Source organism: Podarcis raffonei, chromosome 14 (genome assembly GCF_027172205.1).
Source record: "Podarcis raffonei isolate rPodRaf1 chromosome 14, rPodRaf1.pri, whole genome shotgun sequence".
NCBI lineage: Eukaryota > Metazoa > Chordata > Lepidosauria > Squamata > Lacertidae > Podarcis > Podarcis raffonei.
In genome coordinates this window covers 41,092,116-41,112,751 of record NC_070615.1, presented here as the reverse complement: position 1 = coordinate 41,112,751, position 20,636 = coordinate 41,092,116, and the positions used below count along the sequence as shown (strand labels likewise).

The 20,636-nt window shown below is 46.2% G+C and overlaps 1 protein-coding gene across 2 annotated transcripts in view; it reads right to left on the bottom strand.

Moving 5' to 3' along the window:
* The window catches only part of PDGFA (platelet derived growth factor subunit A), a 62,010-nt gene extending 42,456 nt beyond the window's left edge, over nt 1-19,554 (bottom strand). Inside the window, exons 1-2 of one of the 2 annotated variants that reach the window (XM_053364169.1) lie at nt 18,855-19,554; nt 16,432-16,528 (exon numbers count right to left, since the gene is read on the bottom strand). In XM_053364169.1, coding sequence (XP_053220144.1) covers nt 16,432-16,528; nt 18,855-18,917 — 160 coding nt within the window. In that variant the 5' untranslated portion in view covers nt 18,918-19,554. The remainder of the gene's footprint in view (nt 1-16,431; nt 16,529-18,854) is intronic. The other variant, XM_053364171.1, reaches the window with a different exon arrangement.
* Nucleotides 19,555-20,636: the final 1,082 nt, after the last annotated feature.

Below are 20,636 nucleotides of genomic sequence, written 5' to 3'. Positions count from 1 at the left end.
TATCCTCTGCAGTCTTCAAAGAGTAGCTGCAAAAAAGGTCCACCTTCCTTCCACTCTGCAGTTTTAATCTGAAATCTTTGGCGCAGTATTGCGCCCAGAGTTCAGAAACTGCTTGCCCTAGTGAAATGGGAGTTTTGAACACTGGCTGAGGGCTAGAGGGACCAGGGGTCTGTATCATTATAAAGTGACTTTCTGTGTTCCTATGATCACTTGACTCTCCGCCTGCATTAAATAAACATGTTTGTGGATCAGCAACGTGTCAACTTATTTGCTGGGCTGCTGAACCGCTTCATTCCCACATTCCCACATTAAAACAAAATCTCTCACACACACATATACCTTCCCCCACCCCACAGGTTCTCATAACTTCAGATCCCTGCCCCCAGTAGAGTCATGTCAGCTTCTGAACCCATTTTTTTCTGTTACTCACACAGCATTCCTTTGTGATGCAGGATACCCCTTGAAGCATCTAAGCAATGTCATTGCCACATCATTGCACCCAAACAACCAACAAATTGCCCATGCATACACTGTTCTTATCAACGCTCTGAAAGGGACAGGGTGGGCGATTCCAAGCAGGGAATGTTAATATAGTAGGAACTGGGTTTAGAATGAGAGAAATACTTCAAATTCAAGTGGGAATTCAGGTTCTTAGAAGCGTGTATCAAATACAGGCAACTCCTCATTTACACACATTCTGGGCATGTGCAACTGCACACGGACATGTCGCCGCAAACCCGGAAATGGCATGAGAAGGGGCTTGAAAGAACTTGAAAACAGCGAAAATGGCACAGAAACAGCATCTAGCAATTTCACGAGCCTTTGCAAGTGCAATCCCAGGAGCCCTTGCACCAACCTGTGAGGCTTATAGAGAGTTGGAGTTTGAGCGAGGAAGTTTGGAGGGTGTTATTGAGGTCTTTGAAGGTTTTTTTCAATGGTGTTCCCAATATACGTGATTTCACTTAAATGTGCGTTGCCTCAGAACGTACTTGAAGGCTCTGCAGGTGAGTAGCAAACCCCTTAAAGGAGAAATTCTATCTTAAAAGTAAATGCATCTTCCAATTTGATGCTTCCCACCTGCCATTTTTTATAAATATTTGCATTTTTTAAAATTATGAGTCTTTTCTAATCCGCTGCTACCTGATGAAGCATGTGACTTTCCTTTCTTTACTTTTTTTTCTAAAGTAAATCAACCATTTTTTAACGGCTGCAATTCTAAACACACTTATGAGGGAGGTAAATCCTATTGAACTTACTTATGAGTAGAACACATATAGGAGAGCTGCTGCCAGTCAGTGTAGACAATACTGTGCTAGAATCTTCCTAGAGTGGACCTCCTGGTACATCTTGGGAGGAAGCAGAGAAGTGGGACCTCCTGGCTATGGGATGCTTTTCTTAGAGAAGCCCCCTGGTACCCAAACTGCTGCCTTTTGGGCACCAGATTGAGACTTTTAAGTTCTCCATGGCCTTTTAAGGTGGTTTTAAAGCTTGTATTTTATGACTGTTTTAGTTCTGGGCTGCAAATAATATTTTCAATTTGATGGTTTTGTATTTGGAGTTTTATGTTGGTAGCATGTTAATCTTATTGTGGCTTCATTATACAGTGGTATCTCGGGTTACATACACTTCAGGTTACATACGCTTCAGGGTACAGACTCTGCTAACCCAGAAATAGTACCTCGGGTTAAGAACTTTGCTTCAGGATGAGAACAGAGATCGTGCTCCGGCGGTGCAGCGGCAGCGGGAGGCCCCATTAGCTAAAGTTTTGCTTCAGGTTAAGAACAGTTTCAGGTTAAGAACGGACCTCCGGAACGAATTATGTACGTAACCAGAGGTACCACTGTAATGTGGTTTTATACTATACACACACACACACATATATATATATAATATAATTAATATATATATAGTACAACACCTAGAGAATTTATTTTATGAGGTGGCTCACAGATATAATATATAAATAATCAATTGCCTTTCTTTTCTTTTTTTAATGGATTTTCCCCAGCAGCTAGCTAACAAAACAAGTTTTCTTTTTCATCTCTCAGGCTTTGCTTTACTGACATTTTTGTTATGAAAGATCTCACATCTCAAGCAATTTGTCCTACTTTGTCCATTAATGTAGCTAAATTTGTTTTTCGTTTTGCTTTCTTCTTCTGCCAGGCTGGGGTTGTTGTTGTTTTTGTTGCTCTTCCATCATGTCATTGACTCGCTAATACATAAATAGATGAAGAGGCTTTCTGGGATACAGTGCCAATGAGAAATTGCTCCTCAGTCTAATGGAAAGGGCCCAGAGAGCAGACCTCCCGTTGAATAAACAGGTCAATTTGCGAAGTGCACCATCATTACCTCTCTATTTCTCTCTGTGGCAATTTGACACAGGAAAATGAGACAGGCTGGCTGTATGACAAGTCAACAAGAGGCATTCGAATTATGACAATGCACAGGGCTAAGGGCCACAAAAGGCAGACAAAAGACCCACTGTTAACTCCAACCAGGAAAAACAGGGCCTGTTGTTTTGTACCAACCTTCTCCTTCTCTCTCTAGGGTGGCCAGATAGCAAGGAGGACAGGGGCCACCTAACTAATGCAAGGATGGGGAACCTGTGGCTCTACAAACACTGTCGGACTACAATTCCCATCACCCTTGACTGCTGGCCTTGCTATTTAGGGCTAATAGGAGTTTGAGAGTCAAATAATCTACGGAGGGCCACAGTTCCCCCACTTACAGCTTTCATCATCTGCCAGGTCCAGACACAACACAGCTAAGCCACAGTTCCACAAATGGGGAGCAACTGCAGAACAGGTTATTCTTCTATTGATCCCCAAAATCTTTCACTAGCAGCTGCACAGACGGATTCTATTCAATGAGTTTTGTATTATAACCTCCTACAGGATCTCCTATAAACAGGAGAGCTAAGGGGGGAAATCTCTGCCTGCATTTTTTTTTTTTTTACAGAACAAGCCAAAAGCATCATCATGCACTTTCGCAGCTTCAGAGTGAACTGTATTGGACCACATAGACCAATGGTTTGGCTCAGGGAGGGCAAGAGAGGGTGGAAAATCTCAGGTTTGAGCCCCAACATCTCTAGGTAAGGCTGGGAAAGGCAGCTGCCCAAAATCCTGGCAAGCTTGTGCGACCCCTGAGCCAAGGAGATAAGTAACTATACAACCTTTAGAAGACATCTGAAAGCAGCCCTGTACAGGGTAGTTGTAAAAAAATATTTAATGTTTTATTATGAAACTGCTCAAAGTGACTGGGGCAATCAAGTCAGATGGGTGGAGTATTATTATTATTATTATTATTATTATTATTATTATTGAATAGGGCGTCCCTATTTTCATTGGAGAAATGCTGGAGGGTATGCTACTGCCAGTTTTTCTGAGCTGGGCAGATCAACGGCTTTCGATATACCCCAGATTCCCACATCTCACTACAAGACAGCTCCTTCATATTCTCCAAAGCTAACCAGGTCATCCACTTCCACAAAGGCTGATGACTAATCCAAAAAACGTTTTAAGTGCAGCGTTCAAAACAGACACTAAATAAACGTTTACACTCAAGATGTCACAAGTGTGTATATTTTCATGGGCAACGAAACTGTATCTTCACTCCGCAGATACAAAAGTGGTTCAGAGAAACTCCCATTAGGAAGATGCCATAATGAAGTGTTGCTGTGGGGAATTATAATGGCAGCTAGACCTAGTCTCCTGTCATTGATTTTTTTTTTAAAAAAAAGTTTAGGAGGGGCTGCAGGGCAGGCATTAGTGGTGGGCCTGCCAGGCAGCTAGGGTCTTAACAAAATATTGCCAAGTGATACCCACAGCCTTGATCTGGGCCCCTCACATGCACCTAATTCTCTTGATTCTGGATCTGGCATCTTCACCATACACATTTTGGCGAATACTGAAAACACACCTCTTTACCCTGGTTCTTTGACATATGACATGTGTGTTTTGAGAACCCAGCCTATTCCTGTGCCTGTAATCTGTTTTAACTTTTTGAATACTGGACTTTAATTTGTTGTAACCCAGCCCGGGACCTGCTGGTGAAAGGCAGGCAATAAATTTATTACTAAGAGTAATAGCAATACTTGAGGCCTGTCTTTAGACCTAGCCTTTATAACTAGGCCTCTAGGCTTACAACAGGGGCAGTGCGCATAGCCCCAAACACACAGGCCAATGGTCAGAAACAATCCATCTAGTTCAGTCCCTCATCATTTTCTTGGTCAACAAATGCATGCTGTTGTTTTAGGGAGCTGAGGGTGGTTTAGCAGACCCTTATTCCCCGCCCAGAACTACAGTTTCCAAACAATCCCTCTTCACAGGAACTCTGGGAACTGTAGCTCTGTGGAATCGGGATTAACAAACTTAACACTTAACAAACTACAGCTCCCAGAATCCTTTGGGGGAAGCCATGTCATGTGTATTCAAAGCAGTATCATGATGCTTTAAAGATGTGGGATGAATGCAGCCTGTGTATCCGATTAATAAATCCATTAGGCAGACATATCTCACTGCTTGCTTTGGACTCAACGAATATTCACAGATACCAGAATCCCCCTTGAAGCTGAGCATGGTTCATAACAGGAACCTCAGTCCAAAAAAGAAAATTGTGCCCGGGAAAAGGGGGCTCTCATACAATGTCATTTGGATTCCAGAGCTCTGGGAGCAGTTACCATGCTGCTTGAAGCCGAACAGCAATACTGTAAGCAGCCTTTCTCAACCTGTGGGTCCCCAGATGTTGTTGGACTGCAACTCCCATCATCCCTAGCTAGCAAGGCCAGGGCTCAGGGATGATGGGAGTTGTAGTCCAACAACATCTGGGGATCCACAGGCTGAGAACCGCTGCAGTGTAAGGGATACTGCTAACATCTGGAAGCAACCCAGCTGCCAAGGAAGCTTCATTATTTAGGCAGAAATTCAGCAGACAAGAGACAATAGCTGCTGTACCTACTCAAAGCAAACAATTGGAAGGCTTGCAAGGTGGAGGGCTTGTGTGCAAAAACAAAGCCTCGAGGATCCTTTGATGCCATGCTCATGTTATGAAATTCTTGACTTTTGCCTTCAAAGAATTCAGCCAAACAGAGCCCAGTGGATTTCCCACAAATACCCTCAACAAAGCCTTGGGTAAGAGCAGTCACTCTGAGTTGGCGTTGTAGATTTTTAAAGAAATGCACCCAACTCAAGCCTAATTCAGTGATCCATTACACTGAACCTATAATCTAATAATAATAATATCACAATAGCAAAAATACGCTGCATCTATCTAGTGTTATTCAGTCAATGACTTAATCAGAAAGAATACCATGATAGCATATAAGCATTCCTGACTATGCCTGGAGGCAGGGAGTAAAAATACAGAGATTTGCTCTAAAAACTGACAGTTTCCAGGTGGCTCACGAGAAGATGCTATCATACCATTCTTACACATTACCTTTTTGAGGAATTGCCTGATCTACTACCTCTCTACCCAGGTTTAAATCAGCAAAGGACTGCAAGGGATTAGATTTCCAAAATATTAGGCACACTCTTTGATTTTTGTGGGTGAGCAAGATGCCCAAGAATGGCAATGAAGAATGAACAAGCTTAAGTCAGAGGGCAGAACAGAAAATTTTTCAAACTTCTCGGGGGGGGGGGAGGCTCCCTCTATCAACACGCACACACATGCTGCACATGAAAATCTCTTGTGAGAGCAATAATCATGCAGCTGGGGTCCAAGAAAGCCAGGTTCCAAATTAGAATTGCAAACTTTGTTGCCAAAAACCTATTATTATTTCCACAGGCCATGTACAGAGTGTCCCCTAGGAAAGCAGCCAATATTGTTGGGTTTCTGTTTTTGATGGAGAGGGTTAAGCCTCCACCATCGGAGCACAATCAAGTTGTCATTATTTTTAAAACAACTGTTTTTTTTCCAGAAAATAGTGAGCTACTGAGAATGCTAAGCAAACCAATTAATTGTGTTTTTACATCTCCTGTGGTGGCAAACAGCCAGGAGGATGGAATTCTGGACTGCCTCCATAAGTCACCTTGAGGAATATTTTTTCTTCCCTTTCTTTTAATTAATTAAATAAATAAACAACGTTAGCAGAAACAGCAGCAACTACTCCACCAAAGGGGAGGGTGCTGATGTAGCTTCAGGGTCAAATCAGGATTGTGCCCGGCTGAGGGGAGTTTGGGAATACTGTCTGCTATATTCTGAACAGTAGGCACACTGTTTTTGAAGATTAAAAGAGGTCATAGTAACAGCATGCGATCTTCGTTTTGGTGGACGAGAGGTGTGTTTGTTACTAACAGCCCACATGAAACGTAGACCATACAGAACCACCACACATGCCTGCAAGTACCCATGGAACATTTGCAGTGCAATAGCTCTGCCTTTATCTTGCAAAAATCCCTTCACACAAGGCGCCCTCAGGTGACAACAGAGAAATATCTGAGGGAAGAGACCCTGACAAGCCATCTAGTCCAACTCTTTGCAATGCAGGAAATGCAAAAGGAGCTAGTGAAAAACAAGGAGGAGGCAAGCAAGACAGTCCAATTCATGGCATTTTCATATTCTTCTTTTGAAGTCATTCTCAATGATTTCTTTGAAGAATTGGCCCACACAATGGACGTAAACAAGTCCATAATCTGTACATCACTTTGTGCACCACATTGATCAATGCAGAAGGTCCACTGGTTGCTGTCTGGTAACAAGAGTCCCAGATGTGTAGAAGAGGAGGAGGAGTTTGGATTTGATATCCTGCTTTATCACTACCCTAAGGAGTCTCAAAGCGGCTAACAATCTCCTTTCCCTTCCTCCCCCACAACAAACACTCTGTGAGCTGAGTGGGGCTGAGAGACTTCAGAGAAGTGTGACTAGCCCAAGGTCACCCAGCAGCTGCATGTGGAGGAGCGGGGAAGCGAACCCGGTTCACCAGATTACAAGTCCACTGCTCTGAACCACTACACCACACTGGTAGAGCCATTACATTAATTTCTTGCTACTTATTTAATTCTATTTGCTATCCTGCAAGGAAGCTGTAATGTAATTTCTGTACGCAGCCTTGCAATGGTCACACACAAAAGGCAGTATAGTTTGAATGAGTAATGAGAGTTGGCAAGGATTCATAGTGGCCATAAGAGCTGAAGAGTTTTCCCGCTCCTGAAATGCAGATGAATCCTGTGCAACAAGTTGTTCTTATCAATCAGCACTCTGGAAAGCTATAACTCATCAAGCAGTGATTCTGTAATGCTACTTTCTGCCCAACTTTCTTGCCTTCTCTTCCTCTGTCCATTGCTATTGTGAATGCCCAGGTTGCAGTCACCATATGAGACAGCTTACTGTAAAGAGATATACCGTATTTTTTGCTCCATAACACTCACTTTTTTACTCCTAGAAAGTAAGGGGAAATGTCTGTGCGTGTTATGGAGCGAATGCCTACGGATGGTGGGGGGATCTGCTGCAGCCGTGAGCAGAGGATGCATGGTTCCCCTTCCTTCCCTCCTCCGTGGCTCGCTTTGAAACAGCAAAGCGGGAGAAGAGCCGCTGAGTGGGGAGGAGAGAGGGACAGAGAGCCTGCTTCTTTAAAGGAGCAAAACGGGAGGGGAGAGGAGCCTTCTCCTCTTATACCCCTCTTCTGCATTATTAGCAGCATCCTTCTCCACACACCACATGTGTGCTCCTTGTCCCTTGGGTGCTTTTCCTTCCCTCCCCACTTAAAACGTGGTTACAAAGCACGGATCCACATGGATCCTCAGGATTCTTGCAGTGGGTCACCCCAAATTCACCGTCAGATCACATGTCTGTGGCCACAGCATGAACCACAAAAATCATACATCCATTGGTTTGTTTAGAATATTTTTTTTTCTTGTTTTCCTCCTCTAAAAGCTATGTGCGTGTTATGGTCGGGTGCGTGTTATAGAGCGAAAAATACGGTATTTACTTTCTCCAGCTGCCCCTTCCCCACCCCCATTTCTCACCTCTTCACTCTGCCAAACTCCTCCTTGACCTCTTAGTTCTCTTATAAACGGCCTCGGTCCTGTATACCTGAAGGAGCGTCTCCACCCCCATCGTTCAGCCCGGACACTGAGATCCAGCGCCGAGGGCCTTCTGGCAGTTCCCTCATTGCGAGAAGTGAGGTTACAGGGAACCAGACAGAGGGCCTTCTCGGTAGTGGTGCCCGCCCTGTGGAACGCCCTCCCATCAGATGTCAAAGAGATAAATAATTACCTGACATTCAGAAGACATCTTAAGGCAGCCCTGTTCAGGGAAGTTTTTAATATGTAACGCTGTACTGTTTTTAACACTGATTGGGAGCCGCCCAGAGTGGCTGGGGAAACTCAGCCAGATGGGCGGGGTATAAATAATAAATTATTATTATTATTATTATTATTATCGCCCTGCCTCTCTTGATGATGTGATTGGCTAATCAGCTCTTATGTCACAGTGAGCCTGGGCAGCTGCCATTGGCTTAGCTGCTCTGATGTCACAGAAAGGAGGTGGTGAAGAGCAATCCAGCATTAGGCAGCGACGTGCTCGGAAGTTGGGAGGAATACTTGTTGAATTTGAACTCTTAATTCCCTAGATATGATGGGATTTCAGATGATAAGAAAAAAACTCTGCTGAATCAGACTAAATGCCCAAGAAATCCAGCATCCTGTTTCACACAGTGGTCAACTAAAAAGCTCAGTGATGAACAGAGACCTGAAAAAATGATTGCGAGTGACCGGTATACAATAATCATTCTAAGCAAACAGAACACTACCCACATAATGCTCTGCTGGATCAGACAGTAGTTAACTCTGCCCAAAACCCAAATCTTCCTGTTAAAACTCCAACGAGAGTTTCCATTGTTTTACAAGACCAGACCTTAAAAGAACAATCTGGCCTTTTTGCGATAAAAAAAAGTCAGAAAGATTGATTAAAGCGCTGTGTTGCTGAATGCTGATTATTCTTAACATGATGGCAGATGATCTGGGGGTGTGGTTTCTAATTTTATGAGAAGGCATTATCAGCCGTTCATCCTCTAAAATGCAGCATCAGAATCTGTTGCAAAGCAAGAGAAAATCTTTCACCCAACAAAAGCAAAAGAGAAAGGGGCTGTTTTTAATCACAATTCTCCTTCCTGAATTCCATAAAGTGAGACATTTTGAAGAACAGGAGACTCCTTGGGACAGTCATGGAAAGAGAGGGCACCAACAAATCAATAATAATAATGATAATGATAATAATTTTATTATTTATACCCCGCCCATCTGGCTGGGTTTCCCCAGCCACTCTGGGCGGCTCCCAGCAGAGGACCAAAAGCAGAATAAAATTAAAAATTTCCCTGAAAGACAACTTTCAGATGTCTTCTGAAAGTCAGATAGTTGTTTATTTCCTTGACATCTGGTGGGAGGGTGTTCCACAGGGCGGGTGCCACTACCGAGAAGGCCCTCTGCCTGGTTCCCTGTAGCTTCGCTTCTCACAGTGAGTGAACCACCAGAAGGCCCTCGGAGCTGGACCTCAGTGTCTGGGCTGAATGATGTGGGTGGAGACGCTCCTTCAGCTATACTGGGCCACGGCCATTTAGGGCTTTAAAAGTCAGCACTAACATTTTGAATTGTGTTTGGAAACGTACCGGGAGCCAATGTAGGTCTTTCAGGATCGATGTTATGTGGTCTTGGCAGCCACTCCCAGTCACCAAAATAGCTGCTGCATTCTGAATTAGTTGCAGTATCCAGGTCACCTTCAAAGGTAGCCCCACGTAGAACACATTGCAGTAGTCCAAGCAGGCGATAACTAGAGCATGCACCACTTTGGTGAGACAGTGTGCAGGCAGGTAGGGTCTCAGCCTGCCTACCAGATGAAGCTGGTAGTCAGTTGCCCTGGACACAGAACTGACCTGCATTTAGGACAGATGTGATTCCAAAATGACTCCCAGGCTGCACACCTGGTCTTTCAGGGGCACAATTACCCCATTCAGGACCACCACCATCATTTATTACCCATCCTTCATGCAATGGTCCCAGGGGCAGGTAACAACAATTAAAACACAATATTAAATCCTTCCTTAAGAAACCAGTGTTTACTCGCATGAGTACCTCCAATAAATGAAAGGGACCATTCAGTTGACAAGAGTCTAGTCGTACTGGAAATTTAATGAAGAAATTTGTGGTGGGGATGGGCATTCATCCCAACCTGGCTGGCACATCTGAGACTATCACTAGGTTCAGAAGCCCAAACCCAACTGAACACAACGTAATTGACAGACTACGTTCTTTGCCGTTTACATGGGTTTTTTTAGTTTTTAAAAAAATTGTACACACACTTGAGTCTGCGTGGATAATTTGTGATATGCAGTTTTAAAAGGGAGATGTAAAAAACCTAAACTCTCTGGACATTCCCAAGCTTCTGAGCTTGCTCCTCAGATGGCAAGCAAAAACTACAGAAATGTCACAAGGGGCAGAATCAGATCTTGGCAACTCAAGAAGACACCGGGGCCTTCTCATGCTGATCTACAGCTGCACAATAAAATACTCCTGGCTTCTCACAAATTATGAATCAAAGCTGTCCGCTTGCAAAGCATCCTTTGTTCCAAAATAACATGCCAGTTCAAGGAATGCCTTATGCCTTCCATAAACACGTGGAACCTACACAAGAATTCCTTCAAAGCAGCCCACACAATATTTTCAGCGCCAATTCCTACCAACCCTGACAGTAGGATGGTGCCACAGGATAGCACTGTCAGGCTAAGGCCCCACAAGCATGATGATATCACAGCCCTGTCAGATCAGGAAGGCTCAACAAAGACGTGAACAACTCGACTTGAGTACGTATGGAAACAGGTAAAAGAAAATACAGTGGTAGCTTGGGTTAAGAACTTAATTCGTTCCGGAGGTCTGTTCTTAACCTGAAACTGTTTTTAACCTGAGGTACCACTTTAGCTAATGGGGTCTCCCATGCGATTTCTGTTCTCATCCTGAAGCAAAGTTCTTAACCTGAGGTATTATTTCTGGGTTAGCGGAGTCTGTAACCTGAAGCGTCTGTAACCCGAGGTACCACTGTACTTCCTTCACACAGAGCAAGGTTAACTATGGAACTTGCTCCCATGGGAAACAGTGCTGGCCACCAACTTGGATGGCTTAAAATAGGATCGGGCAAATACATGGAGAAGAATATCAATGGCTACTAGTCACAAAGGCCATGTTCTGCTTCCAGCTGCAAGCAGCAATGCTCCCAAATGCCGTTGCCGAAAACTACAGGAGGGGAGACTGCTCTTGTCCTCAGGATCTGCTTGTGGGTTTCCCACAGGCATCTAGAACAGGATGCTGGACTCGATGGGCCACTGGCCGGATCCAGCAAGTTCTCTTTATGTTCTTATGCATGCAAAAGTTGAGGGCTGTTACCTTCACACCCTGCTTGTAGACTTCTGAAAACATTTTGTCAGACGCAGTGGTCAAGCGGCCGAGGCCAGCCCCCCATGAGGAAAGTTTGCAACATTTGGGGCTTCTTGGTTAACAACAAAATAAAAGAGGCAAATAGGAGGACAGAGAATCATGGAATCGCAGAGCTGGAAGGGACCCTGAGGGTCATCCAGTCCAACCCCCTGCAATGCAGGGACATGCAGCTGTCTTGAACCTGCAACCTTGGTCTTATCAGCACCATGCTCTAACCAACAGAGCTATTGGGGACATGATGAGGGCAGGTAAAAATATGCATGAAGTGAATGGAGATCACACAGTTTGCTTCATGACTGAGTGGAGATTTGAATCTTGGCCACTAACCAAAGGTAAAAGTTAAAGGACCACTGGATGGTGAAGTCCAGTCAAAGGTGACAATGGGGTTGCGGCGCTTTCAGGCAGAGGGAACCGGCATTTGTCCACAGACAGCTTTCCGAGTCATGTGGCCAGAATGACTAAACCACTTCTGGTGCAACGGAACACCATGATGGAAACCAGAGCGCATGGAAATGCCATTTACCTTCCCGCCGCAGTGGTACCTATTTATCTACTCGCACCGGTGTGCTTTCGAACTGCTAGGTTGGCAGGAGCTGGGACGGAGCAATGGGAGCTCACCCCGTCACAGGGATTCGAACTGCTGACCTTCTTATCAGCAAGCCCAAGAGGCTCATTATTTTGTTCTTACATCCTACATACAAGGAACCCAAAGAAGTGTACATGTAGTTCCTAGGCGGTCACCCATCCAGACACTGACCAGACCCAGACCTGCTTAGCTTCAGCAAGGTGGTGGGTTCATGTTCCTTCAGACAATACCTTCAGTATCAGGGACAGTAAGTCCCTAATCTCTGATGCTGGGGAACATGAGCAGGAAAGGGCAAGGACATTGTGCTCGTGTCCTGCTTTTGGGCTTCCCACATGCCTCTGACTGATCACTGGGAGAACTGGGTACTGGACTGAACGGCCCTTTGGTCCTGCTCCAGCTGGGTTCTTCTTATGCGCTTCAGGAGACCCTGCTAAGGACACTCAGTGAGTTCAAGGACAAGGTGAGATGTGCAATCTAAGCGCACTTTCCATTATGAGACTTACTTCCACACCAACATACATAACACTGTAGTGTTAAAGCAGAGATGCTCTCGGTTTAGTTCCTTCAGCCACTATGTTACACCTGCTCCTTAATCCTAACTGAAGTGAGGAGTTACTTAGGGATGTGGGGAGGGAACTTTGCATATTGGCTTAGCGGCAGCTTCACTTGCTCCAGGTCACAACTCCTTGGATTAAAAGAAGATTGCACTACCGTCACTACTGGGTAGAATATGTCTTTCAAAACCATAGAATCATCAGGAACCTGAGTGGGAACAGTGTTCATGCCTTGCTTGTAGACTGTCCATCAGCATCTGACTGGTCACTTTAAGAACAGGATCACTGGACAAGATGACCTCTGGACTGAGTCAGCAAGACTCTTCTTGCATTCTTATGACAATTCTAATAAGCAGCTTGGTGGGCTAGACAGATCTCTGAGGGTCTTGACATAGGATTCTAAAGGCCCACCTAATCCTGCTTCCTAACCAGACAAGTCTAGAAAATCCAGAGGAGGCTATGAAGGCAATGAAGACTGTTGCCCATCTCTCACCTCCTGGTGGTATACTGCCCTTGAACATGGAGGTTCTATGTAGCTATTAGGGTTCCTTGGATTAGATCCAACATTAATCATGCTCCAAGCAGACCCATTAAAATTAATGACCTTAACTTGCTTGGGCCCATTCATTTCAATGGGTCTACTCTTGAGTATGACTAACACTGGAATACAACCCTATATACAGTAAGTCTGGGGGACTTTTAGCCCTTCCAAGTGCCGTGGAATTGCAACTCCCATCTTCCGCAGCCAACAAAACCAGGCTTGCCAAGGTTGATGGGAATTGTAGTTCAGCAACATCGAGAGACCCCAAATTTCCCTACATCTGCTATGAGGTTATCATGGCTAGCAGCCAGTCACAGACCTCTTTCCCCCAATATTTGTCTGATCTCCTGTTAAAGACCTGAAGACGGTGGTTTTGATACATTCATTAGAAGTTGGGTGAAGACTTGCTTTGTTTTACCCAAACTTTCTAACATTCAGATTCATTAAGTTTTCCATTTCACAACCGGCGTGGAGCAGGTGTTACACAGCAAGGAAGGAAGCCGCCCTTATGTTGCCGGGACTACATCTCCCATCATCCTTGACAACTGGCCATGCTGACTTTGGCTGATGGGAGCTGCAATCCAACAACATCCTGAGGACCACAGGTGGGCCACTCCTGCTCTATCATACTCTTTGATGGGCTTCACACTTAGCTGGGACCAACTCCCATTGAACCCAGCAGGGCTGACCTAACAGCAGATATTGCAACAGGACTGTGCTGTTAGTGGTCTTCCTCCTGCCCCACTCCCCCAAATGCCCTGACCTGCCCTTGCAGGGAAAGACACAGTCATTTTGGTTGCAACTTCTGCAGCTCTATGGAAGTAAGACTTGCCAAGGAAAACTGTTCCCAGTGGATCCTGCCTTTTAGATGCAAACTTGATGCTATGTCCCCTAGAGTAGGCCCACTGAAATTAGAGCGCTCCTCCTGAGGCGGGGAGGAATGTATCTGTGAAGTAACTCAGGAGGAATTTTCAAAGGGCCCCTGCAATTTTATTTTTTTGGAAGGAAAAAAAAAGCATAGCAACTATGCAGTCTTTGTTTAAATGGAGCAGCTCCACTATTAACATCACAAGCAGCGACATGCCAGATTCCTGACTCAGGATACAAGATTGGTAGAGACTTCCCTTGCCTTTAAAAGAATAAATAAATAAATATGCATTTTCCCCCTCCCTTTTCATATATTTTTTTGCAAAATAAACAAAGCAATCACTCCCGCCATAGTACATAATCGTGAAATCTGCTTGGACTCAACAATGACAACTGTGAGAGATCAGATTTAATAGCAGGATGGGTCTGTTGCAGTTCAGAAATATTAGCAAATTGCACGTTTGCCCTTCGAAGCATTTGTAGATCTAATGATGCAGAAAATAACCTTGGGCTATTTAATAAAAAATAAAAAATGTGAATGCTGATTGTTTGGAAGCTCAATGGAGCAGATTTTCTGTTTAAAGTCAAAAGGAAGGAGTTTATTTTTCCTTTCACTGGAGAAGAAGAAGAAAGCAGTAACCACCATCTTGTAGAGACATGACTTCATTCATAAACACGACTTGGAATATTTTTTTACAAATGAACCCAAGGCAATAGATCTTGAAGATAACAACACAGTGGCATGAATTAGAGGCAATGTGGTGGGAGTTCTTCCTGGCTAGAGAAGTTATCCTGAACATATAAAAGTCACAGCCACCTACAACACTGCTGGATTGTGGGGAGGTTTAAATTATGAGGCTATATTGAAGCTGCATTGCTGATCATGCAAAGCGTAGAGTTCTGACACACAGGTATAATATCTTGCAAGAGAAGGCCAGTTGGGAATTCTACACACAAATAAATATCCCATTTTTACATTAGGAAAGAACCACCACGTCCACAGGATCCCCTATCAAAGTTTGCCTGTGGCACCTGAAATTCCATGGTTCACCCAGACCCATTCATCACTTGATGACTGCAACATCAGCTAACGCTGCAAACAGAATTTCCGTATTGACTCAATCCAAACACAATACTTTTGGGTGGAACTTCACACATCAAGCCAGCAGCCCTCAGGTAATCTTCTGCATGCCTACTCACAGGTAGGCCTCCCCGAGTACAATGGGGCTTACTCCCAGGAAAGGATTGCCTGCTGAATGGAGGAAAATCACGTGACGGTAAAAGCATGGGTGAACCAACACAAAATCTGTCCAATCAAAAGTAGGGGAACATTTTGATTTTATAGATGGGCAGAATGCTTGCATCCAACTAAGTCCTACTCTGAGTTGCACCACTGAAATCAGTGGGCCAACGAGAACTGTGTTGATTAATTTTAACAGGTCTATTCTGAATGGGACAAACATTGGGTGCAACCCTGTGAGTTCAAAGTCCAACTTAGTTAGGCCTTAGCTGTCATCCTCAGTTCCCTGCTGCAAAAATGGAATATTAACAAAACAAAACAAAAAACCCGCACAACACAAACTAAGATTACTGCACATGTGAACCCAATGAAGAGTATAAAGTACATTTTCCACATTTTGTGCCATATAAATGAAAAGTCATAGTAGAATTTCACAATTCTTGCTTTGAAGAAATGCAAGGCACAAATGCCAAAAAATAAAAACAACTACAGCAGCAGAAGTTCTCTGCTCATGTAGACCACCGAAAGCAGGAGTTCCGTCACTGGATGTCAAACACAATCACAGCCACACAACCAACAATTCAAAAGCATGAGCACAACTGATCTGGTCAGACATGCAAGCACTGCTAGCCATAATGGCAAAACAGGGGGCCAAGCTCCAAAGGCTCTGTACTGCAGAATTCAGGTTGCCTGGGGGTCAACCTTCCGGGGAAGGCGATTGCTTCAAACCCTGTTTGTAGAAGCACCCAGGAAAAGACAATAAACCAAGCCAGACCACTCCTTCCTTCAATCCAGCAAGGTTGCCATGTTTTTTAAGATGCATCCTCTATACACACAGACGTGCAAGAACTCAAAATACAACGCTGGGCCGGGCTGGAAGCAGTGACTCTCTGTCCTGAGGCCGAAATGTTCCCGCGGCTCGGGAAAAATGCCTGACTCAGCCTGCATCCCTGAAAGCTGACCTTTGGGTTCCATCTGCCTGCCCAAAGCAGGAGCGAATTTAAGAGTGGACAGAAGACATTTGGAAAGCATTGGTCCCATGTGCAGAGCCGCCGGTGACTCCCCACAGAGGTTTTTAAGGAAAACGCATCACTCCCCAAAGCAGTATCTCTCTTTTTTTCTCTTTGACCGTTTCGTAAGATGACATGGATTTAACTGGCAATTCGTTTATCATCTCAAAAAAGCAGAAAGTAAGGGGGGAAAGCATGGAAATAATTTACCTACGGAGTCAATCTCCAGGAGGCGCTGCAGGTCACGGATGCTGTGGATCTCGCTGTGAGCCAGCCTTTCAATCACCTCTTGAGGGATCTCAGCTTCCTTAAAAAAAGAAAACAGACAGACAGACACAGGCTGATCGCTCTCTCTTCTCACTCCAAAAACACTTTCCGAGTACAGCCTGTAGGGTTGCATCTTGTGGCCACTGAAGCCTCTTGTCTGCTCTCTAATCTACTCTCCCCCCTTCCTCCAACTGCTAAAGGGCAATTTAAATCATCATCACCATCATTTTGAAGCCGCATCCAGCATTGCACCAAGCAACACAAATCCTTGCGATGAAACTCTGCTGCTATCTGGCAGGTGCCTACATTTTGCCTGCGTTCGCCAGGAGGTTGGAAACTGTTTGGGGCCCCACCTGATTGTGAGGAGGGGGTCAGAAAGACTGTGTTTCTCACCCAGGGAATTTCACTTCCTTGATTTCGGAGGAAGTCCAGCAAGTTTGAAAGGCAAAAAAAGGGGGGGAACACTGGTTGGTTGGTTGGTTTTTGACTCACATCCCAAGCACACTTCATTGGAAGTAAATCCTATTGAATTCTGCGGGAATTAGTAACCGTATACAGGTACAGGCTGCTCAGCTGCCATTTCACGCACACTTCCTTGGGAGTAAGTCCTGTGCAAAATGAACAGAACTGATTCCTGAGTAACCCTGTTTAGGATTGGGCTGTTGGGGCAGGGAGAAGGGTGTCCCTGGGCACCATCGTTAAAAAAAACCCCACGGCATGAGATAGATCAAGTTTAAAGGCAGCACAGCTCAGTAACCCAGCTAACTCCTGGGAGCCATTCCAAGAAGGCAATCCTATGAGCTCTCCCTGGGGAGTAAGTCCTCTTGAACTCAGACAGGGCTTTGCAAACATGCATTGGATCAGACTAGGAAGGACTTTCCTCCTCCTCCTCCTCCGTATGTACTTGAAAATCGCCTCTCTTTCTTAATTACACACACTCGGTTTGCAGCGTAAGAGATACTTATCCATGCATTTCTTTTCAGCAGCAGGAAAGTTAGCACAGTAATAAAGTTTTAGGTTGGCATTGGTGTCAGCTTAGTACTTAACTCCCCCTCACTTAAAAAAAAAAATCTGTCTGGTTGGGAATGCGAAGGAAGGGGGAGACAGAGAGAGACAGGGAGGGGGAGATTATAGATCCAGAACTAATACAATCCTACAGGTTTCCCACGTCGGAAGACTGCAAAAAAGCTGCTTTGGGAGCTATAATTTTACACATCACAGTGTTTACAAGCAAGGTCAATCCAGTGTACCTTTTAAAAGAGATGTCCTTCCTTATAAGTCATTTAATTCCCACATCTCTTTCTCCCAGAAATGGCCACCTGTAATAATCCTCAAAATTGGAAGAGGAGAGGAGGGGGAGAGATTTTATCAAATCCAAAACTATGCCCGTGAAAACCCAAAATATGCCCATAAAGAGCAATAAGCAGGCTTAGAGGGAACTCGTCCTTTTCCCCTAAATAAAGCCGGAATCCTAAACAGTGCAGCTACTTTGGTCAGGGCAGGTGGACCCACTGAACTCAGTGGGATACGCTTCCAAGTAAACACGCTATGATTTTATCTCTTCTGACCTTATAAAGTGAATTCCTAAGGTGGATGGAGGTAACGCGCCGCTCCCTCTGGAATGCCAAAGCAAGGCTCTGCTACATCAATTAGAAACCCACTAGCCTAATTGCTTCATTATTATTCTATTTTAGCAGATTCATGCTAGCTTCTCATTAACAGGAAACCGCGCTATTAAAATCCCTCTTCCCAACTCGCCTCCCCACCCCGCTCGCCAGGCGGCACTCGCGCCGACCCAGGGCGCCGTTTGCAAACCGTTCCAGGGGACTTGCAACGCGCGTTCGAACGCTCGCACGTTTTACACGCGTGTAAGGGCACACACAGCAAGCAGTGCAACCCCCGCCTCCATGCCAGCCCCGGGGAAACCAGCGCGCTGCACGATCTTAATTCGGATCGCAGCCATGCATCTTAACGTGACGAGCGGCTCTCCACCACCACCACTACCACCACTCCCTCACTACTTGATCTTTTGCAAGATTTTAGAAGCGAGTCTCTCTCTCTCCTTTTCCCCTCCCTCCTTCATCCAGGGCGAAGCTAAAGCCATCCATGGTATTGCAAACATAGTAGGTCTTCCGACTTGGGCTTGGGGAGGGGGGAGGTTGGAGAGATCAGCCTCTCATCCAAAACATTAAGAAGGAAAGGGGAAGAAGGAAGAATTACACTTGTCATGCAAAACTATAGAAATAGTTCAGGCTTAAGAAAAATAAAATAAAGAGAGGGATGTTGAGTCTGCTACTGCCGCCGCCGCCCGGATCTCTCCCCCCCCCCACCTCCAAACCCCCGATTTCCAACGGCGAAGCACCTACCTCCGCCAGCACGAGGGCCAGGTAGCACAAGCCTATGAGCCAAAATCCTGCCCAGGTCCTCATCGCGGTCTCATGCACTGTAGCCAGGAATACAATTCAACGGGGCTGCGAAGGAGGAGCACCAGCCCGCCTCCCTGGGCTGGGAAAATAACAACCATCCCTCAGAGGGATCGCCACACCGGTGTGGAGTTCTCTCCGGCTTGGGCGCTGATCGGGGTGGCGGCGGGGAGGATGGGGGGGCCCGGCTCTCTTTGGATTTATTGATTTCACAGAGGATCGATCGGGGTCTCCTTTTGCGCGCGGGGTTTCTCTCCTCGGGTAGAGGCGCCACGGGGAGAAGGAAGAAGAGGCTTACAAGGGGGTGGCGGTTCTTGGTTTCCCCCCACCACCCCACCCCGCTTCGCTCTCCAAAAAATAAAAAATAAAAAACGCGGGTGGTGGTGGGGAAACGGGGGCTTTGCAGCTGATCGCTGTCGCTCCTCTCGCTCGCTCGCTTCTCCTGCGCGTTGCCTCCCTTGGCTTTCGCAGGACTAAACCAGCCGGTACTTCTGCATATTTGCTTAGATCGCAGCGAAGTGAAACCCTAGCAGGCCGCCGAAACGCCCATCACCTGTGTCTGGAGACAGCTCGCCCCCTTCCAGACATGCGGAGAGTTACCAGTCCCTCCTTCTCAATCGCTCTTCCTCTCTCTCCACCCGCCCGCCCCCCCCCCCACCGCTCACCCCAACCCGCTTTCTAAATACCCACCCACCCCGCAGCGAGATGGGAAAAGGAGAGAGGGGAAAGATCGCTAGCTGATCTTTTGCGAATGCACCCTTCTCTGCAAGGCGCATCCACGCCCCTTTGATAATATTAGATTCGCATGTATATACTGTACTTCTGTTGGAGCGGGAGGAGAGGTTGGGGGGGGAATAATAAAGGATCAACGTCCTTTCTGCAAGTGTGCACCCTTCTTCCGCGAGGGAAACAGGAATCTTCTTGCTCGTTTGCTTTTTCGGGGGGAGAGGAAGGGGAAAAGACCAAAATATTAAAAGGACTGGAAGATTTGCTAGAGGAAACAGAGCCACTTTGGGCACGGATTCTTTGGGGGGAAAAATATAAAATAGTCACTGTGGTTTTTAATTTAAAAAGCAAAAAATCCAGCAAGGTTGATCAGGCGGAGACGTGAGGGCGCACGGACTCCGAGGGAAGGGACGGCTCTTTGCAGCCGGCGTCCCTTTTCGGAGTCTCCAAAATGTTCCCCAGGCGGCGCGGTGCGGGGTCCCCTCCCTGTGTCCCTGCCCAGGCACCAGCTCCTCCTCCCCCCCCCAAACCTCCGCCCTACACCGTGGTCGGCTCCCGGCAGGCGGCCCTAGACTCGTGTAGGTCTGCCTCTTCCGAACGGAGAGTCTAGGGCGCCCGGCGTACCGCACTGCCAGCGCCAAGCTGCACCACGCCGCACCGGCGTCCGCGCCACCTCGCGCCCCCCACCCCCAAATATATATAAAAATAAAAGAGGCGGAGGTGGAAGGAGCAAAGGGATTGGAGATCGGAGCCCGAGGGCTGGGCGGGAAGAGGGCGATCTTCTGGCAAGCAGCGCCCCGCAACTCTCCGGCATTGCTTTATATCAATGGTCTGGGAGGGGGGGTCCCTTTTTCGCCTCCTTGCCGCCGCCGCCGCCTCCAGCTCTGCCTTGTCACCTCGCCCCGGGTTTCTCTGCGGCACTGGGGAGGGAGGAGGGAGGGAAGGAGAGAGGGGGAAGGAGGGATCAACAGCCGACGAGGCTTCTGCGCAGATCCCCCG